Consider the following 21507-nt stretch of genomic DNA (forward strand, 5'->3'; position numbering starts at 1 on the left):
CAAGAACACACACAAAGGACTTGTTTCTTACAAATTGAAAGTCTTTTGTTTGATTGTATTCTTGGTGGCAAACATATTAAGGCAACTGGAGATTTCCATAAATCTAGTTTTTTTTTTTTTTTTTTGAGAGACATAAACCTAGTTTTAAGCCATCAGTACAAATAAAATTAATAAAAGTGAACAATCTGACATCCTTGAAGTAAACATTGCAATGCTACCTATTTAAAATGCTAATAATTAAGGAGGGAGAAGTACGACAGGTCGTTTTGAGTCAAGTTCCTCATATACAACAAGGCGCTTTAGGTTTATTTTCCTAGTTGTCTGGACTCTGGATGATATTACGGTGTATCGTTTAATGCCTAAGGTTATACTCCTTCAATACTTGAAACAACAAGTTGTTTATGTAAAGTTTACTAATGAACTTACTTAAACTGTATGTCGTTGGAGCTATTATTCATTAGTCATGACAGTTTTTTTTTTTTTTTTTGGGGCAAACCAATGCTGAAATAGATTAATTACTAATAAGTCTATTACAATAAAGCTAGGCCTTGTCAAAGGCTAGCAAGTCCTCCACCACAGGTGGTGGGTTAACAAAATTAACATAGTCAGAAGAAAGGGTGGCTCCAAACTTAGCTAATGCATCAGCACATTGGCTCGCCTCCCTGAAAATGTGATGGATAGTTGAACTATGGAATTTCTTCAATAAGGTCCTACAATCATCAATCAAAGGATCTAAAATAAGATTATTTATCGAGTAATTAGTAAGAAGTAAAACAATAAGCTCGGCATCAAGCTCTACATATATGGAAGAAATCCTAAGTTGAGAAGCTAGCGTTAGACCATCTTTTAGAGCCCATAACTCAACCATGACTCCAAAAGTTATGTCCAATGATCCCACGAATCCCATAACCCAATCACCACTCTCATTACGAATCAGTCCTCCACCACCTGCTAACCCAGAATTACCAATACCAGATCCATCCTTTGTTACTGATTGTTATGGCAGACTGTCGGGTTGGTTTTTTTTTTTTTTTTTTGGTGAGAAACACGTTGGTTTAGTTTGTTAGATTTCGGTTTTGGTTCTGTTGTAACCGTAAGGTATATAATAAAGCAGTGCACCTATCGCATCTTTAATTTATCTTTAGTGAAATCCTTTTTAAGTGAACTACGATATGATTAAAATATAATATTTCTTTCTTCTTTCTTCTTTCCTTTTTTTTCTTTCTTTGAATGCAGAATATTAGGGTAATTAAATTTTGAGAATCAAAATTGAAGTCTCTCAGTTATGATGTCAGTCCTATACTTTTTTTTTTCTTCTATGTATAAATTTTTGGTTGGATCAAATTTTTTTTTTTTTTAATGTGTATTTGTTTGTGCTGTGGTGTAATCCTTTTTTGTTTAAATCCTTTTTTAATCTTAGATAATACTATCTTTTTTTTTTCCTTTTTTTAGATATTAATTTTTTGATTTTTTAATATATTAAATTTATAAAAAAAATCAAATTTATGTTATATTCTAACGACATGGTAATGACAACCACTAATAGGAGGATTGTATTGAATAAATTTGAAAGATAGAAAACTAAATTGAAAAACAAATGAAATTAAGGATCTGTTTGGTTCGTGGATGGAAAAGTATAGGGTTATAAAATAGAGTATGTGTAAATTTATTATCATACCCCTATTTAATAACTTTTTTTAATAAATATTTTATAAAGGAAAAAAAAGATGTATTGATTGAATAATTTCTTTTTTTTAAAAAGAAAGTAATAACATCACTTTAGTTTTAGTGGGTGGGGGGAGGGCATAGATAGGTACCCTAATTTTCTTAAAAGTTTATGATGTGCATTTCAACATTTGCATTAGAACTCAATTCCCTCTCCCTTGTGTGTGTCTAAAAAAAACATAATCTAGTTCTTATTTTTTCTTTTTCTTTTTTTCTTTGGTCTAAATATGAAATTCAATAATTACGATAATTATTAATAAGTATTTATTATGATTGCGTTTGCCTATCGCATTATATATTTTAACATTAGGCATTTATTATGACTGTGTTTATATATGAAATCATATATTATACAATTTAAAGAAATCTAATGGATTCTCAATATATATATATATATATATAATGGAAGGTTTAAATGCATAACAAATTTTTTTTTATTCTTTTTTTCATTTATTTAGTTCATCATTTGTTTTATTGAGATTCGTAAATATTTACAAGAGGTTTATACAAAACCAAACATGCATAAAGGCCAGGCATACTTTTTATTTATTTATTTTTTTTTTTATATTGGGTATGTCATATGATATCACATGTTTTTTCCCTATTTTTATGGAGTCAAAAATGTTGCCGACACCTATTTGGCATGGCAACAATTTCTAAGAATTATAAATGTTGGTAGGATTGAGGAGAGTGGAAGATAGAATTTAAGGTGAAGAAAACTTCTATATGAACAATAGAATTTATGTTGATAACTTCTATATGAACATTACAATTTTGTTAGATTAGGGAAAAAAAATTTAATTATTAGGACTCTAACTGATATATTGGTAATAATGTTTAATATTTTATATTAATTTTTGTGGAATGTAGGTGGATTTGTTTACTAAAGCATGTGAAGATCTCAAATTTAACCATCTCAAGCAACTTCACTCTGCACATAAGGTTATCACTTATTCCTTTTTTGCTTACATGATGGGTCAAGATTGTTAATAATGCTCATAAGCCCCAAATGATGTGTTTTATCTCCTCTAAATGCTTATTTCTTTTTCAATTTTTTCATGTCAAAATAAAGTGTCTTGGTCATAGTTGTCATTGATATAATTCATTTTAAGTAAATATTCATATCTAGTACTCCTAACATACAATTATAATACTAGGTCATGCTACTATATGCATAAAAATAGTTTACACTCTCATTAATTATTAAATTAGTTACCATTAATCAAACTCTTTTACCAATAATTTACTATAAATAAATAAATATATATATATCCTAAATTATAAGAAATTTAAAATTCTACTTCACCTAAAATTAGATTAGCAAGAGTTTCAAGTAATATAAAATAAATATAATATTTATTTTAATTTTTTTGATTATATATCATTATTTTATGTTTTAATATGTAAAATTTATATATATTACCAACCATATTTATACAAAATGACTTAATTTATGTATATATGTATTATATATCATAAGATTAATGGGTTTTAGATCATGTGACTTACTAATTATTAATATATTTTTGATTTTTTACATACTATATATTTTTAATTAAGTCATGCATTGCACAGACAAAATATTAATTCATTAATAAAATTTAACATTTATCGATCTCTTAAATTTTGTTAAAATATAAATTAATAGTAGACAAATTTATTATATCTAGAAATATGCCAAAAGATAGACTATATATTTCTAGGAACAAAAGAAAAAAAACAAAAACACTTACTTCATCTTAATTATTAAAAAAATTAATTCCCTGTTTTTTTTCTCCCTGCTGACCTTATTGTTCTTTACTTCTTTATCTTAGTCTTTTTTTTTTCTTTTTTTCCTTTTTTAAGCTTTCCTTGTGGTAGATGCTCATCTAGGGGGGACAATGTGTGTCTTGCTTCAATCTTCAGATGACTAATAATTAACTTTAAATTCATTCTCCCTTCCTTCTTTTTCTTAAATGCAAAGAGTAAAACTGTGATAGCAATCTCATCTATGACTTTATCTCTCTATTTCCTTTTTTTTCTTTTAATATCCATGGATGTTTACTTAGACATGGTAAAATTGAACCCGACTTGATAACCTAATCCAAATCTTTTTTCTTTTTACTCAAATTAAAAGTGGGTCAACTCATAAAGCAATCCATTTTTTACGAGTTATGGCAAAAGTTGTCATCCTAATATTTTCCACTTAATGATGATAATATAAGTTTATTTAATATGAACAATCTCTTCAACAATCTTCTCAAAAAATGAAAAAAAAAAAAAAAAAATCTATTAAACAACAATTTTATTGCATACCCCTTATAGATTCATATGGAGCTACTATATCATTTATGAATAAGTAAACAACTAAACATTGATGCATATTTTTGAAAATAAAACAAAGTGTCAACCAATATACTTCTAAAATAAGCACATCCAAAATTAGACTGTGAATCTAAAATAAATTTTCAAAATTGTAAATTTTTATCTATTTTTATTTTTTGTCAAATTAGTTATCCAATAAGGCATTTGTAATGCAGTTTTTAGATTCGGAATGTTGATATTGCGTTAAAATGGAAGCTGTGTGATTGTTTTAATTATAAATTCAAATGGTAGACTAGGCATGTTTGTGACTGAGCCATTTTGTTTTGGTTAGCAATCTTGGGATTTGTATAATTTTATTATTAATGAACAATTTTTAATTTGTTGATATGAACTTTTTCTTAAAACAAATGAATTCAAACTAATGAATTTCATACAAAGTAATTTGCTATATGACTTAGAGCATTTGTTTCTTAAAAAAAAAAAAACACTTAGAGCATTTGTATCAACTCATGTAAATATAAGAATATATTTTTCCTATTTTACACTACCACTTTCAAAAATACTTATATATAAGATTATTTGTTTTACACTACATTTCATTAAAATATTATATCGTTGTTAGTTTTTATTATGTTCTATGTGCGTGTATGAGTAAAGAAGTATTAAAAAATATATTTGCATGTAAATAGTATTATAATAACTATGTATATTTACACGGTTACTGTAACAATAATTAAAATTTACATAAAATAATATGGTTGATTTTTGGAACTGAATATGCAAAATTTACCATTTATGTTATTATACATTGAGATATAAGTGCTCTTACCAAGTGACAAATACATATTTTCTACACAAAAAATTTCAGGTGAAATAAGATGAGTCGACCCCACCTCAATCCTAACTTGATTGACACCTACCTTTTGTCTTAGTTCATGTAAAAATTTCTGTCTATTTTAACATAAGAGCTACCTTTTCTATTTTATATACTCACTTTTCAAAACACCTCATGTCAAATTATCTATTTTACACAACATTTCATTAAAGTATCAATTTTTTTTTAATTGTATATCTTTCTTCACACACAACCATCATCATTCATTCTCGAGAAACGTAAAGTAATAATAAAAAAATTAAATACAAAATGAATAGTATCATTATAAATATACATGATTAAAGTTATAACAAACTTGTAAATTTACGCAATTATTTACATACTATGTTTATTATTATTATTGACCGACTTAAATCCGATCCGACTTTTTTACCTATCATACCATTTATTATTATTATTTTAATTTCTACCGAGAAGATAGTTTCATATATTCATATCACCTCCTTTTGAAATTTTGAATAAACTTCTTCGCCATCCACACACTGACATGCATTTACACTTTACACTTTACACAGTCTGTACGTATTTTGTCGTGTCATTAACAATAGAGTCCATAGCTTTTTTGATTCCAATATAGGGTGAGTTTGATTCAGTTTTTTGATATTGTGCTTTTCGAAAAAGTGGGGGTTTTAAAAAGTGCGGTATGAAATTGGACTTTTTGTAAAAGTTGAGTATTTGATAAAAGCTGTAAAAAAGTGCTTTTTGAAAAAACTGAGTGTTTAGCTAACACTTATAAAAGTGGTAGTTTGAGAGATAAATTACCAAAAAGGACAATATATATATATAAAGAGAATTCTTTATTTTAATTACCTCTTTTTTTTTTTTTTTTAGAATGTTTTAATTACCTCTCTTAATGCAAGTTATGGATACAATATTTTTACAAAAATTTCACAATAAAGTCTATATGACAGTTGTAATGTGTCTTTGTTTTAGAACCCCTTTCCCTCTCCCTTGTGTGTGTGTGTGTGTGTGTTTGTTTCTCAAAAAAAAAAAAAAAAAAAAAAAAAGTCTATATGACAAGTCTTTAATGGTAGGAAAAAAAATGTCACTAGTAGGTCTAGATGAGAACTAATAACAACTTACTATGTAAACTTTATTACTAAATTGTTATAAAAATATTCTTTCAATAGTACTATTTTTTCTAATGAAAAATAGTACTAATTTAAAAAGTTTAGAGTTATAATAAAATGTCACAATATTTTCACAGTACTAATTAAAAATTAATCTTTGTATAATAAAATTTTATTAACCTTTATTTTTTAAATGAGTTGTTCTAGGATTATATATGTACCTACAGTGTTTTTTCTCCACCACATACTCTATAACATCATAGTTATGAAAAAGGAATTGTGAAATAATCTATGTTATTTTATTCCACGTTGCTTTACCCAAACCCTTCACTTCTTCCTCATCTTCTTATTTTCTTTTCTTTTACTTTACTCCGCACAAACAACCCCCCCCCCCCCCCCCCCCCCCCCCCCCAACACACACACACACACACACACACACACACAGGTCTCTCTCTCTCTCTCTCTCTCCCTCCCTCCTTCTTTCTACTCCATATTTTCTTTATCATTGCCACAGCACTTGTTGATGCTACCACCGTTCTAAGCAAGACATTACCACAGCTATCTCTTATCACTTTCATTACTCCACAAACCCATCTACAATTCCTGAAAGAACGAAAAAAACTATGGCGGAAGGGGCTTTGTTCGATCTTGCAGGGAACGTCCTTCAACTGCTGGGCTCTATCATTGTTGACGAGGTCAAACTGGCCTCTAGTGTTGAAACTGAGATTGGATATCTAACCGACACAGTCACCACAATCCGCGCTGTGCTTCTGGATGCAGAAATGCAGAGTTCTCATAACCATCAGACCAAAGACTGGCTCAGTAAGCTCAAAGATGTCCTCCATGATGCTGATGATTTGCTGGATGATTTTTCCACCGAAGTTATGCGCCGCAAAGTGATGACAAAGAAGGTACGCCTTTTCTCTTCATGTTCAAACCGGCTTGCTTTTAGTCCTAAGATGGGTCATGAAATAAAGGCAATTAGGGAGAAACTAAATGCCATTGCAAGAGATAAGGAGGCTTTTCACTTTAGTCAAAGCTTGGTTGATCCACAAGTCATGAATAGGGGGGACAGAGAAACTTATTCTTTTGTACTTGAAGATGAAGTTATTGGGAGAGAGGATGATAAGAAAGAGATTATGGAACGTCTTTTTGATGACAATGTTGTAGAGAATATTTCTATCATTCCAATTGTTGGTATCGGAGGATTGGGCAAGACAACACTAGCTCAACTGGTATACAATGATAAAAATGTCCAAACAAAATTTGAGATAAAACTTTGGATTTGTATCTCTGATGTCTTTGATTTACATCGGATTGTTAAAGAAATTTTAGAACAGTTGACAAAGAGGAAGCATGAAGAAAGCCTTGAGATCTTGCAAAATCAGCTTCGAGAAAAACTTAATGAAAAAAAATACTTGCTTGTCCTGGATGATTTGTGGAACGAGAACAGTAATAAATGGCTTCTCTTGAAAAATTTGTTAATATGTGGTGCAAGGGGAAGTAGGATATTAGTGACCACACGCTCAGAAAGTGTAGCGAGGATCATAGGAGCGGCTCCATCCCATGCTCTAAGAGGCCTACCTGAAGAAAGGCTTGGAGTTTGTTTGTAAAAGTGGCATTTGAACAAGGTAAACTACAAGAGAATGAAGTCCATATAAGTTTGGGAAAATAGATTATGGGAAAGTGTGCTGGGTACCTCTCGCCATAAGGACGATAGCAAGCTTGCTAAGCACCAAAGCTTCAGAAAATGACTGGAGATACTTTAGAAGTTGCCTTCTCTTAGAAATAACTCAAGAAGAAGGAATAGAAAATGATATTTTGTCCATGCTTAAATTGAGTTATGATCATTTACCATCGTATTTAAAGCAATGCTTTGCTTATTGTAAATTGTTTCCAAAAGATTACAAGATTCATGTAATGACATTGACTAATCTTTGGGCAGCACAAGCTTTTATTAAAAATTCAAAGCGACGTGTTGAGGATGTAGGCAGAGAGTATTTTATGGAATTACTTTTGAGATGTTTTTTTCAAGATTTAGAAATAGATGAATATAACAATATATATTGCAAAATGCATGACCACATGCATGATCTTGCAACTCCTGTGGCTGGAATGGAGAGTACCATGCTAACTTCAAGTGAGGAATATAATGATAAAAAAGTTCGTCATGTATCATTTGATCTTGAAGATTCAACAGGGAAACTTTCAATTTTCAACATTCAAGAAATGAAGATACGAACAATTCTTATAGCTAGTGTAGGAGGGAAATTGGATAACTTAACTTGTGATGCACTTGTTTCAAATTTCAATTATTTACAGACATTAGATTTGAATAAGTTAAATCTATGTGTAGTGCCACATTCAATTGGAAAATTGAAACATTTAAGATATCTTGATCTTTCTGAAAATAAAAATATTGTATTTCTCCCTAATTCCATTAGCGAGCTGCTAAAATTGCTTACACTAAAACTCAAGGAGTGTAACACCCCATAATTTGATACCAATTAAATGACTATACGTTAATTTTTAGTGGAGGCCTATAATTAAAATGGATTAAATAAATTTGGGCCTAATGTATTAAAAAAAAAAAGATAAATACTATGGAATAGAAAGCCCAAGTAAAGTGGCATAAGTAAATACATGGGACTTGAAAACCCTAGCCTTTTTCCTCTTAAGATACACGTGTATTTACTGATGGTGCCTCCTTTTGCTTCAGCCGCTTCACACTTCTGAACCTTGCTTTGCTTCACTGTGGCTGTGAGTGGAGACTAAAGGTATGACTCTCTTCTACTCTAAACTTGGGAAAATTGTGATACTCAATGGCTAGCTTTTCTTCCCAATCTTATAGGAAAAATCTGTTAGTGGCGTACCTAATAGAAAAAAAAAATAATAATAATAAAAATAGGGGCTGTTGTTATGGATCTAAGGAAACGATTATGTTGATAAGAAAAGGGTTTCTGTGAACATTATATGACCGCTTATGGCATCACTAAATGTCACCACCCATCCCCATGTATCTTCACGTTGTCCTTGTTCAATACGTGTCCAGCAACTTCCTTGTGTTTTGGTGGCATCAAGGGAATACTAGGCAATTGGATGGATAGATTAAGGTATATATTAGGTTGATCACATGTCCATCTTTCTGCTGCACTAAAGTTTCATGCATAGATTATATTAATGGAAAAGGGCCGGCTGCATTATGTTATTTGATACCTACCTCTACCTCTAGTGATACTAAATTATCATCTCTAAGCCACTAAGTATGCAGCTACTTTTTAAGCCCAAAAATCCGATTGTGTAGAGCCAAAAGATATGATTATGCAGCGGTAATTGTAGGTCCAAAAATCTTATCAAAGCTGGAAGTAAATTGGATAGTTAAGTGATTAAATGGTGAATTTTGGGATATATTAATATTGTTTAGGATAAAACTGTTTAAGAGTGAAAATAGATTTTTAAGTGGAAAATTTGTGTATTGATGAACCTATTTTTGGTGTTGCTAGGTTCTAATTCTACTGAATTGTTGTGATTCAAGGGAGGTTGATTTCTTTTATTTTTGCAACTAAGAGGTAAGTGGTGTTTACTAAATTTGGGGGTTTTCCCAAAACAGTGTTAATTATTAAACTATTTTATATGAAAGAATATGTTGATATTCTATATATAAATGAATATTTTACAAATGTTTGATGTGCACATTGGCTATTTGTTTTATGAAAAACTTGTGGGACAACCTAATTTTATTTAAACTTGTATGTGTGAATATGTCTTTATATTTTGAGAAGTATGAATGGATTATTTTGTGAGCATATTGAATATGTTTTGAAAACCTATGGCAAGTCGTGATTAGAAGCTCAGTATGATATTTAGTCCTTAGCAAGGGACAATCATGCTGCAGCTAGTCCTTAGCAAGGGACGGTCCCAAAAGGGGACAGTGCACATTTGATAGCTCCTTAGCAAGGGAGCATACTATTGAGGATCCAAAAGGAAGCTCCTTAGCAAGGGAGTGTACCTTTAGGTTCCAAAGGAGCCATCCTTGAGAAATGAGATGAAAGGAGGTTCCAGTCCCAAAAAGGGGACAGCACAACCCTGTCAACGGGGCGTAAACGTTGACCACGAGAAAAGCCTAGGGAGTTGTTTATGTGATGGTATCCATATATTTATTATGATGGCTCACAATATAAAGATATTATTTTCTTTTACATGAATTAGTTGATGACAAAATATTGGTGAGTTATAAGTTGTGAATCTGTTGAAAGAATTATTTATTTGAAAGGTTTGTTCCCACACCTTAATGTTAGTGAATTCCACTTATTGAGTTATCTCACCCCCCTTTATTTCCCATTACAGATACATTAGGTGGATTACTGGAGTAGAGATTCTTGGGAGACAGATGTTACAAACTATTTTTGTGGAATTGAGGATTTTATTATTATTTTATGGCATTAAACTTTGTATTGGAGAATTATTTAGAGGATGTTTTGTATTTGGTGAATTAGAGCTCTGACTTTTGTAATCAGTTTCAAGGTTGCTAGTTTCTTTTATTTAATATTTTTATGGATTATTCAGATTAAATAGACTTTTATTGCCTATGATTTTGGGGCGTTACAAGGAGTGTCGCTCCCTTAAAGAGTTACCCCCTAGCCTTAAGAATTTGGTCAATCTCAAGCATTTAGACATTAGTGATTGCTACGAATTGACGCATATGCCCCTTGGACTTGTACATCTTATTTCTCTTGAGATGCTAACATAGTTCGTCATGAGGCAAGGGGGTTCCAAGGCTAGCTCGTATGGTTGGTATAAGAAAAAACAGGCTAAGTCTAGTGTTGGGCTAAGTGAATTGAAGGAGCTGAGCAATTTGGGAGGAAGTCTATTCATTAAAAATTTGGGACATGGAAAAGATGACATGGTGGAATGTAAAGCCACAAATATGAAGCAGAAACAACATCTTCAAGGGCTGCGATTATGGTGGGATAATGAGTGGGATGATGGAAAAACTGAATGTTATGATGACATGTCACTGGAAGGGCTCCAGCCACATCCAAATCGTAAAGGATTGCAATTGGAGTATTATATGGGTGTGAGAATTCCAAGTTGGATCTCTTCTATCACTAATCTTGTTCATTTTCATTTATCTTATAATAGGAGAATTCCAAGGTTTCTCATGACGGCTAGGGTTTTTTCTCTCAGCCGCGTGTAGAATATTGTCCCTAACCTAGTTTAGGGTTTATGTTCCCTTCACGTCTCCGGACTGATAGGACGGTGCGTTTAGTCGTTGTAGTGCTATTCTGAATCCTATTCTGCTTCGAACTATTAGCATGGCTGGTCTGGAAGATATGTGGGCACATTTCACTCTTACAGAGGAAGAAGAAGGGGGTGCAGACATTCCGAACAAAGAGGATGTGGAGGTTCACCAGTTGGCAGGGAAGTTTTTTACGAAACGAACGCTAAATGTTGATGCAGTGGCTCGCACCTTCAAGCCACTGTGGAAACCGGCGGGTGAGTTAAAGATTCGTGACTCGGGTGATAATGTGTTGGTATTTGAGTTTGAAGATGTTTTGGACCTTGAACGAGTCCTCGAATACGAACCTTGGTCGTATGACAAAAGCTTAATAGCTTTCCAAAGGGTTCTTGACGTTGAACAGATACCCCATCTTAATTTCGGTCAGGTTACTTTCTGGGTGCAGTTGCACAATATTCCATTTAACAACCTATCCCAGGAAACCGGTGAAGCAGTAGGTAACTCAATTGGGATGGTGGTTCAAGTGGCTGACCCGGAAGACGACGGCGCGGGCGGCGAGTTCTTAAGAGTCCGAATAACCATGGATATTTCCAAGCCACTTCCGCGCTGCTCAAGACTTCGATCAGGGGGAAGACAGTTAGGGCTGGTGGGACTCAAATACGAACGCCTCCCTAACTTTTGTTATTGGTGCGGTCGTGTTACACATGGGGAGCGAGACTGTGAAGTTTGGTTGAGGGGAAGAGGGAAGTTGAGAAGAGAGGATCAACAATACGGCGAGTGGTTGAGAGCGGAACCGATTCGCCAAAGCAGAAAAACCGTGGCTGTTATCCCAGGCAATGCACTCAACCAGCCGCCATGGTGGAAGAAAAACCAATCAAGCAAAAGTAATGAAACCCCAGCTCCACGTCGAGATGATGTACACCATGATGCACAGTCTGCTATGGAGGCCGAGCATTACATGGATAACTTTGTGGCTTTCAAGAAAGGCAATACTGGAGTGGGCAGTGAGCATGATGAAGGACAACGTTGTGATGCCGCTAATGGGCCATGTCTGAAACAAACCAATCCGAGCCATGCAGTGAGATTGGATGAAGATGTTGTTGGTTTGTCTATCCAAGAAAACTGCATTCCATCCGACAGGGGTAGGGCCGAGTGCTCACCACGTAAAGCCTCACTCCCCCTTAGTTCGAGAACTAATCCAATTCCATTGCAAGATTGCACAAACAGTGTTACCAACTCTAATCCACAAGTATCCATTCGAACCTGGAAGAAGTTGGCCCGTGAACCAGGTAATCCAATTCCAATCTCTTCTCCTATGGTTATTGATAGAAGACCTAGCATTGAACTAGTTGATATGAGGGGAGGGAAAAAATTATGTTTGGCAGAATGTAACAATCTTGAAAAAGAAAACTTGAAGGTGGTGGCTGGTTCCCAGCACCACCGGGCCCAATGAGTTGCCTTAGCTGGAACTGTCGTAGGCTTGGGAACCCACAGACAGAAGATGAACTAGTTACGTTGGTACGTAACAAAGATCCCAAGCTGATTTTCTTAATGGAAACCAAGGTTGAGAAATCAGTTTTAGTACGAATTGGTAGAAAGATACATTATGCTAATCTTTTTGAGGTTCCACGCCATAACACTGGGGGTGGTCTTGCTTTGTTTTGGACTGCTGATTCTAATGTGGATGTTCAATCTTTTTCAGAAAATCATATTGATGCCATTATTGACCATGGAGTTGATGACGCCTGGCGGTTCACTGGTTTCTACGGAGACCCTGAGACCGCCAGCCGGGAAAACTCCTGGTCCATGCTCAGAACTTTGAGTACACGGTTCACTCTCCCTTGGTTGTGTATTGGTGATTTTAATGAAATCTTATATGCAGATGAGAAACAGGGTTGGCTTGATAGACCGGAGAGGCAAATGCAGGGTTTTCGTGATGCTCTTGATTTTTGCAGGTTGAAGGATTTGGGGTTTAATGGCTTCCCATTCACATGGTGTAACAGGCGCCCAGGAAATCAAAATGTTTGGATCCGATTGGATAGAGGGGTTGCTACCGTTGACTGGATTCTGAAATTCCCTACCTCCAGAATTCACCATTTGGATGCTTTTCATTCTGATCACAAGCCTATACTCCTAAGCCCAGATCTTGAACAAAACCGGTTTTATAAAAAAGGACGTCCTTTCCGGTTTGAAGCCATGTGGTTAAGGGACAAGTCCTGTGAAGAGGTAATTCGAGATTCCTGGGGAGTTGGGATGGTACAAGCCACGGCATGGGGTTTCAATAGCAAAATTTCTGCCTGCCAAACAAATCTTAGAGAGTGGAATAAAAAGACTTTCGGCCATGTTCGACATTCTCTAAAGAAAAAATTGGCGGAGTTGAAGTCGGAGGAGGAGAGTGGAGGGTACAGTAACAATCCTTTTCGGATTCAGGAGTTACGAGACGAAATCCAACAGTTACAAGCACGAGAGGAGTGTATGTGGAAGCAAAGATCTAGAAACAGATGGCTTAAGGAAGGGGACAAGAACACAAGATATTTTCACTGTAGAGCAAATCAAAGGAATAGGAGGAATTTGATTACAGGATTGGAAGATGACAATGGAATTTGGGTAGAGGATGAGGTCGGCTTGGGGAAGGTGGTGGAGGGCTATTTCGATCAAATTTTCACCAGTTCAAATCCGCATGGTTTTGACACTATCTTGTGTGGTATTCAAAGTGTTGTTGGGATGGATTCGACTGAGCAGTTAGAGGGTGATTTCCAAGCTAGTGAAGTCAAAGAAGCTCTCAATCAAATGGCCCCCCTCACAGCCCCTGGTCCTGATGGTATGTCCCCTGTATTCTATAAGTCTTTCTGGCACATTGTAGGGGAAGACGTGACTGCAGTGGTACTCCGAGCCTTAAACTCAGGTATTGTTCCAGAATCCATAAATACTACTTTCATCACCCTCATTCCCAAAATTAAAAACCCCAAGAAAGTTTCAGACTTTAGGCCAATAAGTTTGTGTAATGTCATTTATAAACTTATTGCTAAAGTGGTGGCTAACCGTTTGAAAAAGTTTCTAGCTATTTCTGTGCCAGATTCGCAGAGTGCTTTCCTTTCAGGTCGGTTGATATCTGATAACATTCTTGTGGCTTTTGAGACGCTTCATTTTTTGAAGAGAAAAACACGAGGCAAAATGGGTTTTATGGCTCTAAAGCTTGATATGAGTAAAGCTTATGACAGGGTGAAGTGGAGTTTTGTGGAGGCAATAATGCAACATTTGGGGCTTGGGGAGAGGATGAGAAGAATAATTATGTCTTGCATGAAGTCAGTGTCGTACTCAATTCTTCTCAATGGGCAGCCAGTTGGAAACATTAAACCCTCTAGGGGGCTCCGCCAAGGTGATCCTTTGTCACCGTATCTGTTCCTATTGTGTGCCATGGGTCTACAACGCTTATTGAAAAAGGCAGAGTTGGAAGGTAAGATAAAGGGGGTGGCTATTAGTAGATATGGTCCTCGAGTCTCACACTTATTCTTTGCTGATGATAGTGTCCTTTTTTGTCGTGCTACTGAGGCTGAGTGTCAGAGGGTCTTGGATATCTTGGCTATGTACGAAAGGGGAACAGGTCAAAAAATTAATAAAGAGAAGACTAATATTTTCTTCAGCTCCAATACCCTACAACAAACCCAATCTCGCATCCAACATTTGTTGGGAGTCCCAGCAATCAGACAATATGAAAAATATTTGGGTTTGCCAGCACTAGTGGGGAGAGCGAAAAAAAGGAGTTTTATCTATCTCAAGGAAAGGGTGTGGAAGAAATTACAGGGGTGGAAAGAAAAGCTGTTGTCCATTGTAGGTAGGGAAGTTCTCATTAAAGCTGTCATTCAAGCCATACCAACGTACACTATGGGTTGTTTCAAGCTACCCAAAGGGTTGATCAAAGAGTTAGAAGTCCTTATTAGGAAGTTTTGGTGGGGCTATAATGATGATTCAAGGAAGGTGCATTGGGTTAGTTGGGAGAGGTTATGTGAGGCAAAAGAAGTGGGTGGAATGGGTTTCAAAGAAATTGAGAAGTTCAATGACGCCCTCCTTGCTAAGCAAGTATGGCGGATGATGCAAAACCCGGAGTCCCTTTGCTTTAGGGTCTTCAAAGCCCGTTTCTTCCCAAATTGCTCTATCCTTGATGCCAAGGAGTCCAATACCGGATCCTATGCATGGAAGAGCATTCTTGGTGCTCGGGATGTTATTAGAAAGGGTATGATGTGGCGTATTGGGAATGGTCAATCTGTTCGAATAAAGGAAGACAAGTGGCTCCCGGTAAAACCAAGTAGAGTAATCCTCTCCCCTCTCCCCTCAGTTATGGCGGAAACTAAGGTGAGCTCTCTTATCAATCCAGAGCTGGGTGTGTGGAAATCTGAGGAGATTAACCGGGTTTTTCTACCTCATGAAGCTTCTTTGGTATTGGGGATTCCACTTAGCCACAGAAAACCCCCTGACCGTGTGACTTGGTCATGCACTCCTTCAGGGGAGTATAGCACAAGCAGCGCCTATAAATTGCTAGCTGCCTCGGCTTCAACAGCCCATGCAAGTTCATCTAATCAGGCCTCTCAAAGAAGTTTTTGGAAAGGAATTTGGAAGCTGCAGGTGCCCAACAAGATTAAACACTTTGTTTGGAGAGTTTGTAACAATGCTCTGCCTACCAAGTGTAACCTGAAGCGGCGTCATATTACAGAGTCGGACTTGTGCGAGTTGTGCAAAGATACCCCGGAAGATGCCCTTCATGCACTGTGCTTTTGCAGCCACGTAGCCCCTGTGTGGCAACCTTTCCACTGGTTCCAAACCTTGATATCTCCCCCTCCCCTTAATTTCTGTGATTTACTTAACAAGCTTTTGCAGGTTCGGGATGATCTCAGAACAGAGTTGTTCGCAACAATTGCTTGGTGCTTGTGGAACAGACGAAATGCTCTTCATTTTGGTCGCCCAGCTAATCCCATGGCGAATATCAGTTCCGTTGCTAGCGCACTCGTACAGGAATTCATTGCTAGCCAGATTCCAGAAATCCCTATCCATCAACCTTCTGCTCAGCATCAATGGCGCCCTCCAGAACCAGATGCAGTCAAAGTGAACTTCGATGTGGCTCTCTTCAAGCGGACGAACTCAGCTGGTATTGGCATCATCGCACGTGATTGGAGAGGAGGTTCCCTTGCTGCCTTGTCCATGCCTATTCCGCTATCTTCATCAGTTGCTGATATGGAAGCGCTGGCCTGTCTCAGAGCGGTCCAATTAGCAGCAGAGTTGGAGTTTCAATGCGTAATCTTTGAAGGTGACTCGGCCACAGTCATTTCTGCAGTAAACCAGGGGTCTTCACTACTATCTTCCTTTGGAAATATTGTTGACGATATTCGGTATTTACTTCCTAGTTTTTCTTCAGCTACTTTTAGTCATGTCAACCGCACTGGTAATTTAGTTGCGGATGCTCTCGCAAAAAAGGCTTCTTCCAACGTTGGTAGCCAAGTTTGGATGAATGCTTTACCTTCAGACATTGCCGGTTTGGTAGACTTTGATGTTCATTAGTTTTATTTTCAGTTCAATAAAGTCCCAGACTTGAGGTCTGGTTTCTCAAAAAAAAAAAAAAAAAAAAACTCCCTTTTCTCAAGTCTATTAGGCTTTACGGATTGGATGCACTTGAATACATTTCTAATGAAGAGAGTGTGAGTAACGTGTTGGGTGCTTCCTCTTCTTCTTCTTCAAAAACACCATTCTTCCCATCCTTATCTTCTCTATATATAGGGGGATGCCTAAAACTGAAGGGATGGTGGAGGAATTCAGATGATGATGATGATGATGATAATGAGCCACACCATCTCTTACTTCCATCATTTCCTCCTTCTCTTTCGACATTAAAAATCATCAATTGCCCTAACCTAACTTCCATGCCCTTGATTCCCGATCTCACCTCTTTGAAAGTGCCATATATTCTTGGTTGTCCCCTATTACGGCCATGAAGGAAACAGTGAAGATTGTCCAACAAGAAAAAACAATTTATTCAGGTATGCATCTATCCATCTATCTTTTATAATCCCAAATTCAAAATCAACTACTGGTCTTTTTAGGGTTTTTATATTTTGAACAACTTCTAAAACTATTCAACTTCATTCTTTTCAATCTTTTTTCTTTTTCTTATCTATAAACTGTTAATTGAACAAGAAAAAAAATTAGGATAATGTAATCCATCCCTTTTAAAAAAATATATATTTCTTTTAATTCTAATAATTTATATATTGGTACCTAAGAGCATGTTGATAATATGATGTGTGTATGGTTGCTTCCTAATTATTGCAGAGTCTGAGTTAGAATCAGAGTGGGTTTGTTCACAAAGTTATTTGTGTACGTTTTTAGACTCTTAAAACGCAACCAGATTAACCTAGTTAATAAGTCAAGTGATTACTTAGTCAAATTATCAAATTTAGGTTTACACACATATATCATATTATTGTAAAATGCGAAAAATAAAGAACACAACAATATGATAACCTAGGAAAACCAAACCAGTAAAAAATCTAGGGAGGATTTAACCTAACTATCCTCAAGGTAAAACTGAATTCACTATGAAAGAATTGAAGTTTTCACAATAGGGACTTAGACCACTAATATCCTATTACTACCTCAAGTAGGAAACTTACTACCACGACCATGTGACAGCTCCGAGTTCATGGACTACTTCTTTCTTGGATTCTCAGCAAGTACAAGTACTCTCGCTTGTGTATCTTTAAGCTCTTGAATCTACAACTGAATTGATTATCAAGCTCTCGACATCAATCTTGATATTGAAAATCCTAAGTGTACGTGAAGGCAAACATCTTTTGATCTCACAGAAAATTCACACACATAGCATAAAGAGCAACCTCAAAATGTGGCTAGGGTTTTCCCCTTTTATACTTAAAGGCAAAACATAAAAACCCTACATGTCAAACGGGCTTGGGCTGAGTTGAAAATTCTGCAGAAAAAACAATCTGCACGACTTTCGATCGATCGAGTCTAATTCTCGATCGATCGAGCCAGGCAGATTTACACAGTAAATTAATCCTGTAGTAACTCGATTCCAACTTTATATACAAACATATACTTTGAGCAAGTTTAAACAAGACTAAAACATTTTAATCATGATTTGCCAACATTACAAAATGAAGTTCTAATACATTAGTTCCTAATTCCTTAGAACCTAACAATTTGAACAAGAAAAATTAGGATAATGTAATCCATCCCTTTTTTCTTTCGTTCTTTTAATTCTAATGATTTATATCTTTGTACCTAAGTGCATGGTTGCTTCTTAATTGTTGCAAAATCTGATTTAGAATCAGAATTAGCTTGTTTTGCAGGTATTTCATTGGTTCACTCTCTTTTTTTTTTTTTTTTTTTGGTCATTTGAACTATTGATCTATAAAAAATAACTAATGGTTTAATCACTGTTTTTTGATGGGATAATTGCTGAATGAATTCTTTCTTTTCTCTTTTTTATTTTATTTTATTTTATTTTTTTGAGTTACAGCCTTTCCTTAATTTCCAAGTATTTCAAAACGAAAAATCCTACACTTAAAAAAAAAAAAAAAAAAAAAAAAAAAAAAAAAACTTCCTTCTCATTGTTGTCCTGCAACCTGCCAGAAATGGAAAAGTTCTAATTTTTCAATGCATAGTTGCACACTTCATGTCCTTTTTTTTTTGGTTCTTGTGCTAGAACAAACGATTCATAACACTTCCATCATGCGTGTAAATAATACTGTGTATCCAAGTACTAGAAAAGGGTCTAATCTGTTTAGTCCTGTACAATTCATTGTTAGATTGGATTGATTTTTTTATTATATATATTACTTCCAATAAAAATTACTAATTAATTTTTTTATTACTTGAATACTAACTAAGACTTGAAGATCCCTCATTTTGCTTACTTCCCCCCCTTTTTTTGAATAATATGTTGTTAATTACTAAGCTACACTCAAGTTTAAGAACTTTTGGTTTTTCAAGTGCTTGTTATTTTGTCACTTTCTCTGCCTCCTAAAGCCATAGTCCTTTTTGCATTTGGTTGTGAAGTCCCTGTAAACTTGAGGCTGTAGAACATTCTTCCCATCCTTCTTCTTCTTCTTCAAAAACACCATTCTTCCCATCCTTATCTTTTCTCACAATATATAAATGCCCAAAACTGAAGGGATGGGGGAGGAATTCAAATGATGATGATAATGAGTCACACCATCTCTTACTTCCATCATTTCCTCCTTCTCTTTCGACATTACAGATTTGGGATTGCCCTAACCTGACTTCCATGCCCCTGATTCCTGATATCACCTCTTTGAAAGTGCGGAGTATTGATGGTTGTCCCCTCTTATGGCTTCAAAGCAAACAGGGAAGATTGTCCCAAATAATCCAACAAGAAAAGCAATTATTCAGGTATGCATCTATCCATCTATCTTTTATGATCCCAAATTCAAATTCAACTACTGGTTTTTTTAGGGTTTTTATATTTTGAACAACTAAAACTATTCAGCTTCATTCTTTTCAATCTTTTTTCTTTTTCTTGTCTATAATCTGTTAATTGAACAACAAAAATTAGGATAATGTAATCCATCCCTTTAAAAAAAAAAAAAAATCATTTAATTCTAATAATTTATATCTTCGTAACTAAGAGCATGTTGATAATATGATGTGTGTATGGTTGCTTCTTAATTATTGCAGAGCTTGAGTTAGAATTAGAGTGGGTTTGTTCGCTTCCAATGGAGGACTTAATCTAACAACTAACATTGCAGGAATTATCTTATTTTGCAGGTATTTTCTTATCTCCTAATAATTTAAATACTTCCTATTAAATGTTAAACATTTTGAACAAAACCATAGGTGCTTTCAATTTTCTTTCTTCTTAACTGTTTTTATATGTTAGATTTCTTGTGCAAAAACAAATGATTCATAACACTTCCATCATGTGTGTAAATAATACTGTGTATGCAAGTACTAGAGAAGGGTCTAATTTGTTTTCTCATGTACAATTCATTGTTAGATTGGATTGATTTTTTTATTATATATATTACTGCCAATAAAAATTACTAATCAATTTTTTTATTACTTGAATACTAACTAAGACTTGAAGATCCCTCATTTTGCTTACTTTCCCCCCTTTTCTTGAGCAATAGGTTGTTAATTACTAAGTTACACTCAAGTTTAAGAACTTTTGGTTTTTCAAGTGCTTCTTATTTTGTCACTTTCTCTGCTTCCTGAAGCCATAGTCCTTGCTGCATTTGGTTGTGAAGTCCCTGTAAACTTGAGGCTGCAGAACATCTGTTTTTTTTTTAATCAATGGGGTCCAAACAAACATGAGTAGGAGAGAATATTGGATTGAAGTTGGAATCTGATGGCATATTTAACCACTTCAGGTATTTGACTTTTAATGAAGAAACCATCACCAATAATCTTGTTTTGATTTATCTTGGAGAACTTATCAGGCATTGGACTTTTTAGTTTTCATGTAGAACTTAAAATTCAGACCTTTCTCAAAACTTTTAAGCCTTGCAATTGTGCAGCATGTCCCAGAATTGCAAGTGGATTATTGGAATCTGTTGAAAACAATTTATTCAGGTATGTGTCTATCTTTTAATTCCAATTTTTCATGGACAATCATATACAAATGCCCTTCTTCTTGATGCAATTTGAGGTTTATCATATTTTGGAGAACTTCTTAGTCATTTGATTTTTGATGCAGAACCAACTGAGGCAAAGAACAAGCTTGGGTGCAAAATTTGGACCCTATTCAAAAACTGCAATTGTGCGACAAGTCAAGAACTCGGTGGTAATCATTTGTTTCCCTTTTTTCCCATCAAATCTTCAATAAGACGCATGATTTCTTCAATCTATTAGGAGAATAAAAAAGGATAACTGTTCTATCATTTATTCTTTTATCATAATGATTTATATCTTTTCATCTAAACTTGTGTTAATAAAATGACATATATGGTTGCCTGTTCATAATTGCAGAATCATAGCAAATTTCTTAGAACTTAGGAGCACTTAACCAGGCAGCTAACACGGCTGGAATTAGCTTACTAAACCGGTATTTTGGTGGTTAATTTTTTTTTGGGTATAAAAGTTTCCAGCATATATTTGCTTACTAGTACTTTATTTTCTTCCTCACGTGTTGAATTGCCGATGTGAAGACTGACATTGAAGTGAGAGAAGAATGAGAGAATGACCAAATGAGTCTAATTTGTTCACTCATGCAGAAATTCAAAGGTGATTGAATTTTTATCTTTTAC

General features: G+C 34.9%; 3 protein-coding genes and 1 long non-coding RNA gene across 15 annotated transcripts in view; all 4 read left to right on the plus strand.

Annotated features, from left to right (window-relative positions):
- LOC126724197 (uncharacterized) overlaps window positions 1-21507 on the plus strand; it is a 116130-nt gene that overhangs the window by 85567 nt on the left and 9056 nt on the right. For 2 of the 12 annotated variants that reach the window (XR_007654739.1, XR_007654738.1), the window contains exons 5-7: window positions 20958-21044; window positions 21230-21305; window positions 21409-21484. The exons of the other annotated variants lie outside the window; for them this stretch is intronic. This is a non-coding gene — a long non-coding RNA (uncharacterized LOC126724197). The remainder of the gene's footprint in view (window positions 1-20957; window positions 21045-21229; window positions 21306-21408; window positions 21485-21507) is intronic. 12 annotated transcript variants of the gene reach the window in all.
- Window positions 6618-7607, plus strand: LOC126722474 (putative disease resistance protein RGA4). The gene has a single exon (XM_050425632.1). The coding sequence runs from the start codon at window positions 6618-6620 to the stop codon at window positions 7605-7607; it is 990 nt and encodes a 329-aa protein (XP_050281589.1).
- On the plus strand, window positions 11310-12686 carry LOC126722475 (uncharacterized). The gene has a single exon (XM_050425633.1). The coding sequence runs from the start codon at window positions 11310-11312 to the stop codon at window positions 12684-12686; it is 1377 nt and encodes a 458-aa protein (XP_050281590.1).
- Window positions 12683-16786, plus strand: LOC126722478 (uncharacterized). Its single transcript, XM_050425635.1, has one exon. It carries the CDS (start codon window positions 12683-12685, stop codon window positions 16784-16786), a length of 4104 nt encoding a protein of 1367 aa, XP_050281592.1.

The sequence above is a fragment of the Quercus robur genome, chromosome 4, assembly GCF_932294415.1.
Source record: "Quercus robur chromosome 4, dhQueRobu3.1, whole genome shotgun sequence".
Lineage (NCBI taxonomy): Eukaryota > Viridiplantae > Streptophyta > Magnoliopsida > Fagales > Fagaceae > Quercus > Quercus robur.

Coding starts and splice junctions, on each gene's coding strand:
- LOC126722474 (XM_050425632.1), top strand. CDS start 6,618: ATGGCGGAAGGGGCTTTGTTCGATCTTGCAGGGAACGTCCTTCAACTG.
- LOC126722478 (XM_050425635.1), top strand. CDS start 12,683: ATGAGTTGCCTTAGCTGGAACTGTCGTAGGCTTGGGAACCCACAGACA.
- LOC126722475 (XM_050425633.1), top strand. CDS start 11,310: ATGGCTGGTCTGGAAGATATGTGGGCACATTTCACTCTTACAGAGGAA.